This window comes from Scyliorhinus canicula, chromosome 12 (assembly GCF_902713615.1).
Source record: "Scyliorhinus canicula chromosome 12, sScyCan1.1, whole genome shotgun sequence".
Lineage (NCBI taxonomy): Eukaryota > Metazoa > Chordata > Chondrichthyes > Carcharhiniformes > Scyliorhinidae > Scyliorhinus > Scyliorhinus canicula.
In genome coordinates, this window is record NC_052157.1 from 137144167 (window position 1) to 137159961 (window position 15795).

The 15795-nt window shown below is 46.7% G+C and overlaps 1 protein-coding gene across 1 annotated transcript in view; it reads right to left on the reverse strand.

Annotated features, from left to right (window-relative positions):
• Positions 1-15795, reverse strand: part of LOC119974912 (ras-related protein Rab-34-like) — a 55920-nt gene that overhangs the window by 18695 nt on the left and 21430 nt on the right. The window contains exons 4-7 of the mRNA XM_038814253.1: positions 10920-10985; positions 10409-10510; positions 4182-4246; positions 1620-1671 (exon numbers count right to left, since the gene is read on the reverse strand). Of these exons, the coding sequence (XP_038670181.1) occupies positions 1620-1671; positions 4182-4246; positions 10409-10510; positions 10920-10985 (285 nt within the window). The remainder of the gene's footprint in view (positions 1-1619; positions 1672-4181; positions 4247-10408; positions 10511-10919; positions 10986-15795) is intronic.

The following is a 15795-nucleotide window of genomic DNA, read 5'->3' on the forward strand; positions in this document are numbered from 1 at the left end:
TTTCCAATTAAGGGGCAATTTAGCGTGTTCAATTCACCTACCCTGCTCTTCTTTGTGTTGTGGGGGAGAAACCCATGGAAACACGGGAGAATGTGCAAACTCCACACGGACAGTGACCCAGAGCTGGGATCGAACCTGGGACCTCAGCGCCGTGAGGCAGCAATGCTAACCGCTGTGCCACCGTGCTGCCCCTTAAATTCAATTAATTAATAAATCTGGAACAAAATACTAATCTCATTAACAAAGACCATGAAATGACTGGGTTGTTTTAAAAATTCATTAGGCCCACTAAAACCCTTCAGGGAGGAAATATGTTGTCCTTACCTGGTCTGGCCTACATGCAACTCCTGACTCACAATAATGTGATTGACTCTTAACTGTCCCCTGAAATAGTCTATCAAAATACTCAGTTCAAAGGTAATTATGGATGGCCGATAGTTAGTCTCACTATAATATGCAGCTTGCCTGATCTATCAGAGGTATTGTGATCTAACTCCTTCACCTTGGAGACCATAGGCAAGCACCATTCAGTACTTGTCCCCACAAACGGGGGCAAGTTGGAATGGCACGGGGTGGGGGGGTCACCCAGGTGATCGGAGGCCCCAGGGTGATTGGCCTCTGAGCATGGTGGCACCCAGGCACTGCTGGTGCCACCTGGGCATCTTGGCACTACCAGACAAGTAGGGGCACTGTCAGGTGGGCAGCGCCAAGGTGCCAGGCTGGCATTGTGCCTGGGCCTGTGGTGCGGGTGGGGGCCCAAGGACCCCCTTCTCGGTGAGTTGGGGGTCATGGAGCTGTGATGGGGGCAAGCAGAGCTCCTCAGTACAGGAAACAGGACTACGGCCTCGGTGGGGCGTTCCCAACTGAGGCCCTGGATTGCAACAGAGTCCCGTTCAATAGCATGGTCTTTCCCAATGCTGCGACACCGGGAAACACCTGGCTAAATGAGCTAGACATGGGACTGTATTGCAATTCGGTTAAATCGCGACAATAAGCTTTGTGTCTTGGTTTCCGTTTCATTAACCAGCTTGGATACTATGAACAAAGAGAACTCAATCTCTGCATCCAAAATCCCTTCTTCATGAAGTAATGTGAAAAATATTTATTTTTTTGTCTTTCCTTTTTCCTGTTTTCGCATTTACTTTTGTCCCTTTGTATTGAAGTAAAAACAGTACAAGAGCTTTTCACAAGTCCGGAGGTGTTCCAAACCAATTTACAGCCTATTGAATACCTTTGAAGCATTGTGATTTTCAATACAACCAATAATAACCGTCCTCCCCATGGAGGAGCCTTGAGCATCTGGTGCTATGTGCCACCCTATCGATCTGGTGGAGATTGGGAAATCACAATGTCTTCCTCACTGCCATTAAAATAAGCGCAACAGACTGACCTTTGATTATCACAGGTCCAACAATCCAAATATGAAAGGAAGATAGACTTATTAGAAGTAATAGTGTGGGTTATGGGGTGATGAGAAAACATCAGCCATGATTGAATGGCGGAGCAGACTCGATAGGCCGAGTGGCCTAATTCTGCTCCTATGTCTTTATAGCCTTATGGATCATTTTGAAAGTTTATGAAAATTATAGGTAAAGGAAAATCCTCAATTTGTTACTTACTTTACATGGTCCAGTGATGCTATGTCATTGACATCAAATACAATTATTATTGCTGAAAAAAATAACACATTACAAATATTATTTTCTATAACTGCGAATGGAGTGGTTAGCAAATATTTGAAAAAATAACCTAGATTCTGTTCTGTAACTTTCCTATGATTCTAATAAGTGCTGTAAGATACAGGGCTATAGACCAGGTACAGGAAGGTGGGATTATAAAGGACATCTGGGTTTCCTCGGGCTGGCATGGACAAGATGGGTCAAATGGCCTCCTCCTGTACTGTAACCTTTCTATGATTCTAGATGGAATCTAAAAAGTAGCAGTCCAATTGAAAAATATTTCAAATTCAGTTTTGTCTATTTATAACAATCTACATCAGTGATTTGAATCAAAGGACCAAATGTATTGTAGCTGAGGACACCAACATTGTTGGAAAATAAGATGTCAAGAAGAGGTAAAGAGTCTGCAAGGGAATGTGGATAAGTTAAGTGAGTGGGGAAAAAATTGTCAGATGGAGTATAATGTGAACTTGCCCATTTTGACAGGAAGAATCAAAAAACAGTGAACTATATAAACAGAGAGAATCATAGAATCATAGAATTTACAGTACAATAGTGTTCAGAAGGAGGCCATTCAGCCCATTTAACATACACTAGACCTTAAAAAGAGCACCCTTCTTAAGGCCACATCACCAGCCTATTCCCGGAATCCCACCTAGAGAGATTGCAGAACTCAGTGGTTTAGATGGATCTGGGAGTCTTGGTAAATGAATCACAAAAAAGTACGTATGCAGGCACTGCAAGTGGTTAGGAAGGCAAATGGAATGTAGGTGTTTATTGCCAGAGAAATGGGAATATAAAAGTAAGGAGGTTTCACTGCAGCTGGTACACGGCACTGGTGAGACCAGAAGCTGAATTTTATGGGAGATTGTACTGTTTGAAATTAATTTAAAATGGCCTGCTCAGTCCTACACCAGCAGCATATTTATTCATGTCAATAGGCTTAATAACAAGTCTAAACAATCCTTCATTATTTGTTACCATATGGTGGGCGTGCTGCCGAGTTTGGTGCCAACCCATTGAGCATATTATGGGCTTGGGTTCAGGGTTGGGTAGCAAGGTGGGGGACTAGCCACCCCACCCATTTTACATCCCCTCCCCTGCTGAAAAACACCTCGTGGCGGCAAGTAAAGTCCAACCCCGCATCTGGAGTACTGTGTATAGTTATGGTCTCCTTCTTTGAAAAATGATATAATCGCATTAGAAACAGTTCAGGGAACGTTCACTCAATTCATCCCTGGAATGAAGGACATATCTGATGAAGAAAGGCTGAACAGGCCTTTAGTATTGGAGTTTAAAAGAATTACAGGTGACCTATTGAAAAATACAAGATCCTGAGGGGATTTGGCAAAGTGGATACCCGGGGAAGTTTCCTCTTGTGGGGGAAGAGTAGAACTAGGGGACACAGTTTAAAATGAGTGATCTCCCTTTTAAGACGGAGATGAAGGGATTTTTTTTCTCCTGTCCGACTGGGGGAGTGGCCTAGGTGTGTAGATGTGTCTTGTAGGAAGACCGTCTCATTACTCCCAAGCTCCAAAGGTGCATTACAACTTTCCAACTGACAGATGTTTCATGGGCATAAGAGGCTTGAACTTCCTCGGACTGGTAATCATCATCCGACAGCCACTCCGACCCCTGTTTCCTCCATGAAATCCTGCCTCACCCCCACCTTCCAACAGGCCGAGCGAGATCAGAGTATTGCAGCGCACTCCTGAGGCCTCGCATCAAAGGGCAGCTCTGTCGAAGGGAAGGAAGCCTTTTTTGTCACCAGCTGCCATAAAGCAGGTAAGTTTAAAGGTCTTTGACAGGTCAGGGAGAAGGTAAATTTATATGGTAAATGGATAAGATTCGGGGGATGGGTGGATGTTGGGGCGGTTCAGGTGGAGGAGTCCGCATGGGGGTGGGGGCACGTTCTGGGGGAGGGGACGGGTCAGGGGAGTTCCATGGGGGTGAGGTGGAAGGACCGTTGGGGTGAATCCCCTGGGGATTCAACTGGGGAGGACAAGTGTTCAGAGTCGGATATGGTAGGTCAGCTCATGACCCACTGACTAGGCCCAGAATTGTGAAACTTATGGGGTGCTCTGGGTCTCCTGCCCAAAACAGTCAAATGCGAAACCAAAATTAGAATATGTGCAATAAAAAAAACACATGTGCAGCCTCTTCTTGTGTTGAAATGTCTCAAGGTGCTTCACAGAATGAATTACTTGTACGTCCAGTGACTAATGCCCCACAAGCAACATAGCAGCTATTCTGCGACATCTTAGAACCAGCGAAGTAAGTGAAGCAGATAACTAGTTTGCTTTACTGACGTCAGGCACTGGTCAGGCAATCAGCTGATAGCTTTTCTTTAAATAGAGCTGCGGCGTCTTTTAAGTTCAGTTGAACAGATAGGTCAGGCCTGCACCAAACCAGCACTCCCTCAGTAAGCTACCCTGACGTTGCATTATGTGCTGGTCAATAAAACAACATTATGAACAGATACCTGAGGAATGAAACTTGTACCTTGTGCTCCTCTGTAGTATGTGGATGCGATACATTTAAATCTCTCCTGTCCTGCCGTGTCCCACCTGTTAGGAAATATGCACAGAAATATTATTATAATTTATATTGGAAAAAGTCACCTAGATTGAAGTTCAGTGTTCCTTCATAAAATCTTAATCCTTCATGCATGACAAACTAATTGATGTCCCACAGTGAGGCTCACAAGTTTTTAAAATGTGTCCCTTCGTGTAACCGGTTATCGGGCTCTCTTTCAACATGAGATTGTTTGTATCATCCTCTCCTTTTTTTGTTTCGCTTTCTCTCTCTCCCTTTCTCTCCCAAATGCCTCTTTTTGCCTTTTCTCTTTTCATTTATATCTCTGTGTCCTCAGCTCCTTGCGGATAGAAAGTAAAAGGCGGATTACTCCGTGCCGGACTTCTCCTACAATTATGTACTCCAGGAACATAGGAACAGGAGTAGTCATTCAGCCCTTCAAGCCTGTACTACGTTATACAGTGAATGGTAGAACCCTAAAGAGCATCGAAAGTCAGAGAGATCTAGGTGTACAGCTCCACAGGTCACTGAAAGGGGCAACAGAGGTGGAGAAGGTAGTCAAGAAGGCTTACTGCATGCTTGCCTTCATTGGCCGGGGCATTGAGTATAAGAATTAGCAAGTCATGTTGCAGCTGTATAGAACCTTAGTTAGGCCACACTTGGAGTATAGTGTTCAATTCTGGTTGCCACACTACCAGAAGGATGTGGAGGCTTTAGAGAGGGTGCAGAAGAGATTTACCAGGATGTTGCCTGGTATGGAGGCCATTAGCTATGAGGAGCGGTTGAATAAACTCGGTTTGTTCTCACTGGAACGACGGAGGTTGAGGGGCGACCTGATAGAGGTCTACAAAATTATGAGGGGCATAGACAGAGTGGATAGTCAGAGGATTTTCCCCAGGGTAGAGGGGTCAATTACTAGGGGACATAGGTTTAAGGTGCCAGGGGCAAGGTTTAGAGTAGATGTACAAGGCAAGTTTTTTACACAGAGGGTAGTGGGTGCCTGGAACTCGCTGCTGGAGGAGGTGGTGGAAGCAGGGACGATAGTGACATTTAAGGGGCATCTTGACAAATGCATGAATAGGATGGGAATAGAGGGATACGGACCCCGGAAGTGTAGAAAATTGTAGTTTAGTTGGGCAGCATGGTCGGCATAGGCTTGGAGGGCTGAAGGGCTGTTCCTGTGCTGTACTTTTCTTTGTTCTTTGTTCTTTGTAATAAGGACACAGTGAGTCCATACCCAGTAAAATAAAGAACAAACTTTTATTTACAATACAGTACATACATTGCCCGATAGATCCCTGCCGGGTTCCTCTCTGGTTGGTGCTTTACTGGCCAACGTTTTATCAGAGATCCCCTGCCTCCAGAAGGGGATCATGCTCAGACACCCCCACACTTAATAGCCAGGGGTGCAAGGACCACAGCACCCCATAAAACCCAACCCCTTCTACACAGACACTCCCAACGACATTCAACATGGATGCCAACATACCTGACACAGGTGTGGCAATGCCCTGAGAGCAGCTTTGAGGGAATAAATATTTTCTCCACAATACATTTCTCTCTCTGAGGACAAGGTATTTCTTACTTCCATACTCCCGACTGGAAAGAGTGTTACTCTCTTCTTTCAGACCCTCAGTCTGCTTCCTCCTAATAGTATGATCTCCCTTCCCCCAGATTCAGAAAAGTCTCTAGTTTTATTCAATGTTCCAAAAGAACCAATATACTGGAGGCTGTCGTTCTGGCTCATTTGCAATTATATCGTTTGGGGATGTACACCACGGCCAGAATCGTCTGTTTTTTTAATATTTTCAGGCATCGGTCCATTTCTGAGTCCTGACCTCTCAAGGGTCAAAGGTACCTGAGAGGAGAAATCTGACAGGAAACGGCCAATTGGGAGGCCACTTTGGTCTTCACCACCTAATTAAGAGCAATGGGTAGGTTCCTCAGGCAGGAGCGCAGGCCTTCATTAGCGTCTTCAGTGAAGTGTTAAGGTTAGACAGCCCCCACTGAGAGGCCAACGGCACTGCTGCCTCGGGCCAAACATGGATCGACAGGGAGGTTCCTCCATAGCCTGAACTTTAACAAAAGCTTCACTTCTACTGTGAGGCTGCCTCCTTCCACCTACCCAGAGAGCCAACACAGAGGGGAGGCCCATGCACCATTCACAAGATTATTCTGTTCAACTGTTCCAAATTGCATGTAAATTAACCTAATTATTTGCACACCACTGCTGGGCGTGATCATGGGTCAGCGAATACCAATCAGAATCACTAAATGCTGATCAGTGGTTACTAACACCACTGCCATGTTTAGCTTGCAAAAGCGCGCGCAGGCAGGAATGTGTTGGGATGCCAACCCAGGGTACAACGTTTTGAATTTCTTTTTGCCTCCTGCCTCCAAATCTCCTACTTGAGGGCTGGTACAATTCCACCCCATGACTAAATGAAATGGCAGGAACCTGGGGCGGGATTCTGCCGTAATCGGCGGGGCAGGCAACTCCGGTGGGAAGGAGTGGCGTGAACCACTCCGGTGTCGGGCCACCCCGAAGGTGCGGAATCCTCCGCACCTTCAGGGGCTAGGCCGACCCCTGTGTGGTTTGCGCCACGCCGGCCGAGGGGGAAGGCGCTTGGCGCCATGCCAACCGGCACCGAGGGGCCTCATCCAGCCGGCATGGGTTGGTGCATATGCGGGAGCGCCAGCGTGTGCTGGCGTCATTCCAGCGCATGCGCAGAGGGCTTCGTCTCCGCACCGGCAATGACGGACCGCTACAGCCGTCGGTGCGGAAGAATAGAATGCCCTCATGGCACAAGCCCGCCCGCGGATCAGTGGGCCCTGATCGCGGGCCAGGCCACCGTGGGGGCACCTCCCGGGGCCAGATTCCCCCCGCGCCCCCTCAAGAACCTTGGAGGCCGCCCGCGCCGCCAGGTTCCGCCAGTAAGGACCTACTCTAATTCACGCTGGCAGGACAGGCAAAAAACGGGTGGCCACTCGGCCCATTGCGGGCCGGAGAATTGCCGGGGAGGGGGGGGGGCTGCTAGCGTCCGCCGACTGGCGCGGCACAATATTGTCGGAGAATTCGGCAGCCGGCGGGGATGGGATTCACGCCGCCCCCGGCGATTCTCCGACCCGGCGGGGGGTCAGAGAATCCTGCCCCCGGAGTGTAAAACCCAGAGCCCAAAGACATTTGAAAAAATAAGATTCGAGAAGCACTGCGATTTCGTGTTACATGAAGGATTGGCCATTTGTTGTTACTCTTCCCACATCTGGTGGTGTACGAGGCAAACATTAATTTGTTGATATAGCGAGGTTTTACCTGAAACAGGTCGCTAGCTTGAGCGGCTCCACTCCGCAACAGGAATGGCTCACCAGGAGTCTCTCCCGTCCTTACCGTCAGCCATTGGGAGTGCTGGAAGGATTTTGCAGATTGACCCTCAACCTGTTTGGCCACATTATGAATGCACCTTCCTTGGCCATCATGTTTGAGGTGAAACCAGAGCTTCTGGCTCAGAGGCAGGGACACCACCCATTGAACCACAAGACCTCCTATGAAGGACCAGGCAAGAGACTTATTTTCGATCAAGTACTGAAACTTTAAGAACATTTATGTTTGGTATTGCAGTGTAGGCCTACCCAATTATTTCATGGCTTTCAGATAAAAAACCCTTCTTTTTTAATATATTTTTTCTTTTGCTAGAGTTCAGTTCCATACAACATGGTACCCTTAGGTTCATCAATCAAGTGGACTATAGAGAATCATAGAAACCCTACAGTGCAGAAGGAAGCCATTCAGCCCATTGAGTCTGCACCGACCCTCTGAAAGAGCACCCTACCTATACCCAGTACCCTGGCGGTAACCCTTTAGCCCCATCTAACCTTTGGACACTAAGGAGCAATTTAGTATGGCCTATCCACCTAACCTGGACATCTTTGGACTGTGGGAGGAAACCGGAGCATCCGGAGGAAACACAGGCAGCCGGGGTGAGAACGTGCAAACTCCACACAGATGGTTGCCCAAGGCAGGAATTGAACCCGAGTCCCTGGCGCTGTGAAGCAGCAGTGCTAACCAATCTGCCACCCTACATACATGTAGTTTTGGCGGAATGTCACTCTCTGGTGCCTCACAGTTCAACCTAATTTTGTCACCATTATGTCCACGTAAAGCACTTCCAGCAGAGTTGCCACAGGCAAATGACTGAATACTGATCTGCTGTCAGAGTACCAATCAGAGATCAATGAACACCAATTAGACGTCAATATGTGTTGATCAGAGGTCACTGGAATTACCAATTATTCATCTGCAGTCACTGAATATTAGCAGTCACGATATATAAATCATGGGCCAACGAATACCATTCAGAATCATTAAACGCCGGCCAGGGGTTACTAACACTGATACGTGATCACTGAACTATTTGGGTCTCTGAGCACCAATCAGGTTGCCCTTCAGTTCACTTGATTTAGTTGATTCAAAATAGGAGGACAGTTCAGGATTGAGAATATTCCAGCCACGTTTCCTTTCTCTAATTGTCGGGACTTCGAGAGGTTGCAGCACCCCTGGCACTGGCCTGGCTAAGGTGAGCCAACTTGCAAGGACCAGGACCAAACTGTTGATCTTCCAGCTCAATGAGCACAAAAGCCTATGATGCTACCCAAATAGCTGAGCGCAAGGAGTGGCTCTGAGTCAGATTCCATACAGATATGGGCTGGAATTCTCCGGCCGTTGGGATTCTCCTTTCCCACTGGCAGTGCACTCCCACCTGCGGGTTTCCTGGTGGGCATGGGATGGCTTCAATGGGAAATCCCATTGACAAGTGGTGGGAGTAGAGAATCTGCCATCAAGAAATGTGCGGCTGGGGGAAGGGATGGTCCCGCCCACAGATTACACAATTATGCAACATAACTCCAAAGGCTAACCAGCTTGTTTATATACCAATGCACTAAACCCTGAATCATAGAATTTACAGTGCAGAAGGAGACCATTCGGCCCATCGAGTCTGCATTGGCCCTTGGAAAGAGCAACCTACCCAAGCCCATAACTTCACCCTATCCTCACACCTCCACCCTATCCCCGTAATCCCACTTAACTATTTTTGGACACTAATGGCAATTCAGCGTAGCCAATCCACCTAACCTGCACATCCTCGGAATGTGGGAGGAAACCGCAGCACCCGGAGGAAACCCACGCAGACATTGGGAGAACATGCAGACTCCGCACAGACAGTGACCCAAGCCAGAATCGAACCTGGAACCGTGGAGCTGTGAAGCAGCTGTGCTAAACACTGTGCTACCGTGCTGCCGCGAGCATGGACATTGTTTGTTGCTAACAGATTTGACAGAGATGAATATATGACATGTCAAAAACAATCATCTTATCTCCTCTGCTTTCCCGATTGCATGCTTCATTCAGTCTTGAAGGCAGACGCAGTGAGGGCTGTAATCTTTCCCTCAGCTCACTGCAGACCCTGATCAGCTTTAGCTATGCACACCTTCTGTCCCGTGTTTTGCCACTACCCGCCAATTGATGTTACTGGCAGAAACTATCTAGACAGGGCGTCCGAATCTGCCTGAATTTCAACTCAGGGCCTCTCAACTGCAGCTCAATGATCCACCTATGAGCATTCAGACTGCATGACTCGTAGAATTATAGAGTACACAAGGAAGCCATTCAGCCCATTGTGATGGTGCTCTCTCTTTGAAATAGCTTTCCAATTAGACCTATTCCCCTGCCCTTTACTCCGAGCTGCAATTTATTTTCTCTTTCAAACGCTTACTCAATTCCTTTTTGAAAGTTGCTATTGAATCTGCCTCCACCACTCTTTCAGGCAGTGCAATCGAGATTAAAACAACCTTCTGTGGACAAAGATGAAGCCTTTGGTTCTTTTACCACTTGCCTTAAATCTGTTGTCCTCTGGTTATTGATCCTACTGCCAGTAGAGATAGATTCTCCCTTTGAACTCTTATCAAAGCCCATCATAATTTTGGCCACCTTTATTAAATGTCCCCTTAATCTTTTATGCCTGAGGAGAAGGATCGCAACTTCTCTTGTCTGTGTTCATCTATGTTCTCCCAGCATAACATTCATATTGGTAAAGAGTTACTAAATCCAAGTGCGGTGGACCAGTACAAATACTTTGCAACAATCAAACAAGATATGGCTCAATATTCACAGGTGGCTTCTCTTGCTTGAGACTTACAGCTGCAAACTGAAGGGAACTCCTAGGACTTCAAACCTCTCCATCTCAAAATCCACCCCGATTGTTGCCTTGTAATTCTTGTCAAAGGTGTCCTTACAGAACCTGAAGGGCAAATGAAGGGACAGGTTGTTGTGAAATACATGTGATCTCAGACCGCAGCATGTAAATAAAAGTTGCAAGATGCACCCTCTCTCAGATGGGTTTAATAAGGACACTAGGGGTCCACACCTAGTAAGATAAAAGAAACAAACAGCCCAATATATACACGGTTCAGTAGATCCCCACTGGGTTCCTTTCTGGTTGGTGCCTCATTGGCTGACCTTTTACACAGAGGTCAATTGAGATGCCCCGCCCCTAGCCAGGGAGCTTGTACTCCACAAGGGCCACTGGGAAGATAATGATTCCCACCGTATAGGCCGCACGCGGGATATCACACCCGCTCTTTTGCTACCATCACCAGTGCTTTTCATTTTTCATTAGCAGGTGTATGTCCATTTTGGACTGTACTTACCGGTTGATTAAACATGTTTTTCCGACTGACAGGTCACCAACTACAATAATCTTGGAGATCTTCAACCTAAAATTAAAATAGATTTACTTTGCAAATCTCTTAGAAAAGAGGGGAAAGTGCATTTATTCATTTCTTTCATATTTGACAGAAGCAAATTTTCCTCTCTCATAAGGCTGCCGATATTTGAAAGGAACACTTTACCACATTCCTACGCAGTTTCTTTACTCGCTATTTTAACTGAGGTAGTGATCCATTGCAAATGAAGGGAATAATGTTTTCATTAAATTAGTGGGCGCAAATACTTTCCGGGAACACATTAATTAGTGTGTTCATTACTATTCAGACGGCTTCTGCAGCCCACTCTCATTCCCCAAGGGAAAGCAGGCCTGGATCCATGCTGCCCTATGACCAGTTTGTAGAATGGGGCATGAGTATGAACCAAGGTGCACCACTAATTTTCTCCCTCTGTGGAAACACGTGGCCCTCAGTGCCTCCATGTGAGAATATGTCTGAGGACAGGCCTTAAAAGTGTCAATGTGGACCTTGCATATATAGTTTAAGAGGGTAAACAGCACATTTTGCACATATAATTTAAGAGCATAAACAGTAAATTAAGATACAAATGTCTCCTTCCTTTTATCATCATCAACGCTAAGTATTTATTCACTTAACCTTGGGCAAGAGTAAGGACTGCTTGAGCCCTGCCCCCTACACCAAAAGTTAACTGTTTACAAATTGGGTGCTTACTTGAATAGAGGTGGTGAGCATTTACTGGGTATTCACCTGTGTCCATACATGTAGGATCAGGCTAAAAACTTCAGTCGTTTGATCATGAGATATGTAATATGTGTCTCTGTAAATAAAAGTGTACAAAGACTAGGCTCCAGCTCCATCCTTCACTGAATTAATCCCAATATCCAATGCTTTTATTTCTTAACAACAGCCTGTAGTTCATATTTTATATGAGATAATGTCAATAGGATAAATGAGCAATCACACACACAAAAAAGTCTTTCACCTCTGGTAGAATAAATATAAATTAAAAGCCAGCATTTCATCATCTCTCTCTGTGCACGTTCAGGGATCTTTGACCAGTTTGCTAGAATTTTCCACAGGGGCGTATGCAGCTCCAACTTCTATTTCAAATTGTATAAATATGTGATGAATCATTGTTAGAAACTAGACACATGTAGCTCAACAACAAATATAATTTGATACCAAATTCCACACTGGGAGAGGTCCTAAGGATAGCTGGCTTAGGAAACTTCACACTGATCTGATAAGTGGTATTCTTCTGGAGCTAAGACGGAATCAAAGGAGCTTCATTCCACAGCTGGAAGGCTCTGCGTTTGATCTGGAAATGTTTACTGCTGGTTCCGGATGGATGGGTTACCAAAAATGAGCAGCCCACAAATAATAAGCATGGCCTGGTGATTTACTAATCCAGGGCCCACCAAACCGGTTGGAAAGTAAGTTCTTCTGAGGATATTCTCCGATGAGAGTGGGGAAATTGCAGATGTTGAGTTTTTACCCGAAATACATAAATACTGCTTGCATATACTTTACACCACCTCAGGAGGAAGATCTCAGGAAAGTTCCTGGACAGATGAAAAGAAACATTTAATAACTGCTCTAATGGCCACCTTCTTTCTGTTTAACATTCCCAGCAAATCATAACAGTTTTGCAGAAACTCTTCTCAATTAGAAAGAGTGAATGAGTGAAAGCTACACAAATTAAATTACAATGTCACAAAATTGACCATGGGCAGGGGCAGCATGGTGGCGCAGCGGGTTAGCCCTGCTGCCTCACGTCGCTGAGGTCCCAGGTTCGACCCCAGCTCTGGGCCACTGTCCGTGTGGAGTTTGCACATTCTCCCTGTCTCTGCGTGGGTTTCGCCCCCACAACCCAAAGATGTGCAGGGTAGGTGGATTGGCCACACTAAATTGCCCCTTAATTGGAAAAATTAATTGGGTACTCTAAATTTATTTATAAAAAGAAACGGGAATCTACACGCCATTGTTCTCTGATTCAATGCCTGTCTTCCTTTTTTAAAAATAAATTTAGAGTACCCAATTATTTTTTTTCCAATTAAGGGGCAATTTAGCGTGACCAATCCACCTAACCTGCACATCTTTGGGTTGTGGGGGTGAAACCCACGCAGACATGGGGAGAATGTGCAAACTCCACAGGGACAGTGACCCAGGGCCAGGATTCGAACCTGGGTAAAGCCGTTTTCCTACTGGGTGAGATCTGTGGTTGTCGCACAAGGACCTGATGTGCAAAGTCTCACACAACCCAGTTGTAATGCAAAAATAGCCAGCCCCAGTAAAGATCAGCATGTTTACAGTGTGCAGTCAGCAGTGTGCGACCCGTGGGTCAGAAATCAATCCCTCACTTTTGTTTCTTTTTTCAAAAATATAACATGCACTTACTTGCCTCTTCATTTTTAACCTTTGCCCAATTTGGCAGCAGCTCCTGGGCTTACATTACCAAGGCCCTGTTACCTAGCTACACCTAACAGTAGCACATTTACAGCTTGTCATCAATAGTAGTGCATGTACACAGGGCTATCTTAGCAACCAAGCATCAATCAAACTTCAACAACATAATGGAAGATCCTTAATGTTAAGCAAATAGACGCAGTATGTATAATCCAAACCAATTTCTCCACAAATGGAGCTTGGTAAACAATACTTCCTGCACTTAGCACATTACTTCTGTAATTTACAAAATATGAACATGATTTTTCATTTCCTAATTTGTAATCACCATTGTAATTATACCTCTAATGATCTGATTAACATGGAAGTTGCCGACTTTTACCAAGATTCAAACACTGTCCTGTCATAACTAGCTGGCTGATGTATGAATCTGTCAATTGATGCAATGCACACAGCATTAACTAATCTCGATTTGTCCCAGACTTGTGCTATTTTTCAACAACAGCAACATACATTTATACAGTGTCTTTAATAATAAAATACCTCAAGGCACTTTACAGGACCACGATAGAGCAAAATTAAACATCGAGTTACGTAAGGAAACACCAGGGTAGATGACCAAAAGCTTGGTCAAAGAGCTTGGTTTCAAGGGGAAAAAAAGAGATGATGGGGCAGAGAGGTTTAGGGAGGAAACAGATTTTAGGTCTAAGGCAGCTGCAGGCACAGACACAGTGCAGGATGATTAAAACTGGGGATGTTCAAGAGGACAGAACTAAATGAGTGCAGGTATCTCAGAGGGTTGTCGGACTGGAAAAAACTATAGAGATAGGTGTGGCATTATGGGAATGTTCAGATATGACAGCATGGTAGCACACTGGGTAGCACTGTTGCTTCACAGCACCAGGGTACCAGGTTCGATTCCCGGCTTGAATCACTGTCTGTGTGGAGTCTGCACGTTCTCCCCGTGTCTGCGTGGGTTTCCTCCGGGTGCTCCGGTCTCCTCCCACAAATCCCGAAAGACATACTTGTTGGGTGAATTGGACATTCTGAATTCTCCCTCAGTGTATTTGAGCAGGCGCCGGAATATGGAGGCTAGGGGATTTTCACAGTAACTTCAGGGCAGTGTTAATGTAAGTCTACTTGTGACACTAATAAAGATTATTATTATTATAAATCAAAATGGAGCATTTGGCTATTGACCCCACAACCCTTTGCATGCTACGCGAATGCTCTGCCATTTTTGATTGAATCACCATGATGCAGCAGGCACTGCTTGTACGTGGTGTACCATGTGTTGTATTTTAGACATGGGCCGGGATTCTCCCCTACCCGGCGGGGCGGGGGGCCGGCGTGTTGGAGTGGCGTGAACCACTCCGGCGTTGGGCCACCCCAAAGGTGCGGAAGTCTCCGCACCTTTAGGGGCCAAGCCCTCACATTGAGGGGCTAGGCCCGCGCCGGAGTGGTTCCCACTTACGGCCGGCGTAAGTCCGCGCATGCGCCAGAGCGTCAGTGGCTGCTGACATCATACCGGCGCATGCGCAGGAGGGGCTCTCTTCCGCCTCCGCTATGGTGAAGACCATGGCGAAGGCGGAAGAAAAAGAGTGCCCCCACGGCACAGGCTCGCTTGCCGATCGGTGGGCACCGATCGCGGGCCAGGCCACTGTGGGGGCACTCCTCGGGGTCAGATCACCCCATGCCCCCCACCAGGACCCTGGCACCTGCCCGCGCCACCAATCCCGCCGGTAAGGGAGGTGGTTTAATCCACGCCGGCGGGAGAGACTAGTCAGCGGCGGGTCTTCGGCCCATTGCGGGCCGGATGATCACCGCGGGGGGCCCGCCAACCGGCGTGGCACGATTCCCGCCCCTGCCAAATCTCGGGCGCGGAGAATTCAGGACACGGCGGGGGGGGGGCGGGCTTGACGCCGGCCCCGGGCGATTCTCCGACCCGGCGGGGGGGGGGGGGGGGGGGGGGGGTCGGAGAACCCCGCCCATGGACTTGGTTGTCTTCCTATTTCCTCCAGTCAAACAACTTGTTAATCTGGTTGACTTCCTGTTAAGAAATGGAAGAAAAAATTTGCAATGGTGAGCCCCCGTTTCGGACGGTGGGGGGGGGGGGGGGGCATGTGATCTGGCCAATCAGGCTCGGAGAGCTCTATTCCTGGAGCGGCCGGTTCTCCCAGCTAGTCGGTAGCACATTTCTTGTACTCTGCACATAGTTTATTCCATATAACAAATAGTTTGTTTAGTTATGAAACTTGGTGGTCATCTATGCTTGAATTATTAAAAAAATATTAAATGAGGTCCTCACCTTAATATTGTCAATGACTCTACATTTTCAGGGCTTTCTGCGTTTTAACCACCAGTTCCCCAACATTTCCTCTGTCTCACCTTAATATTGGGGCCACAACCTCTTCTACAGGCATGAGAAACTTCC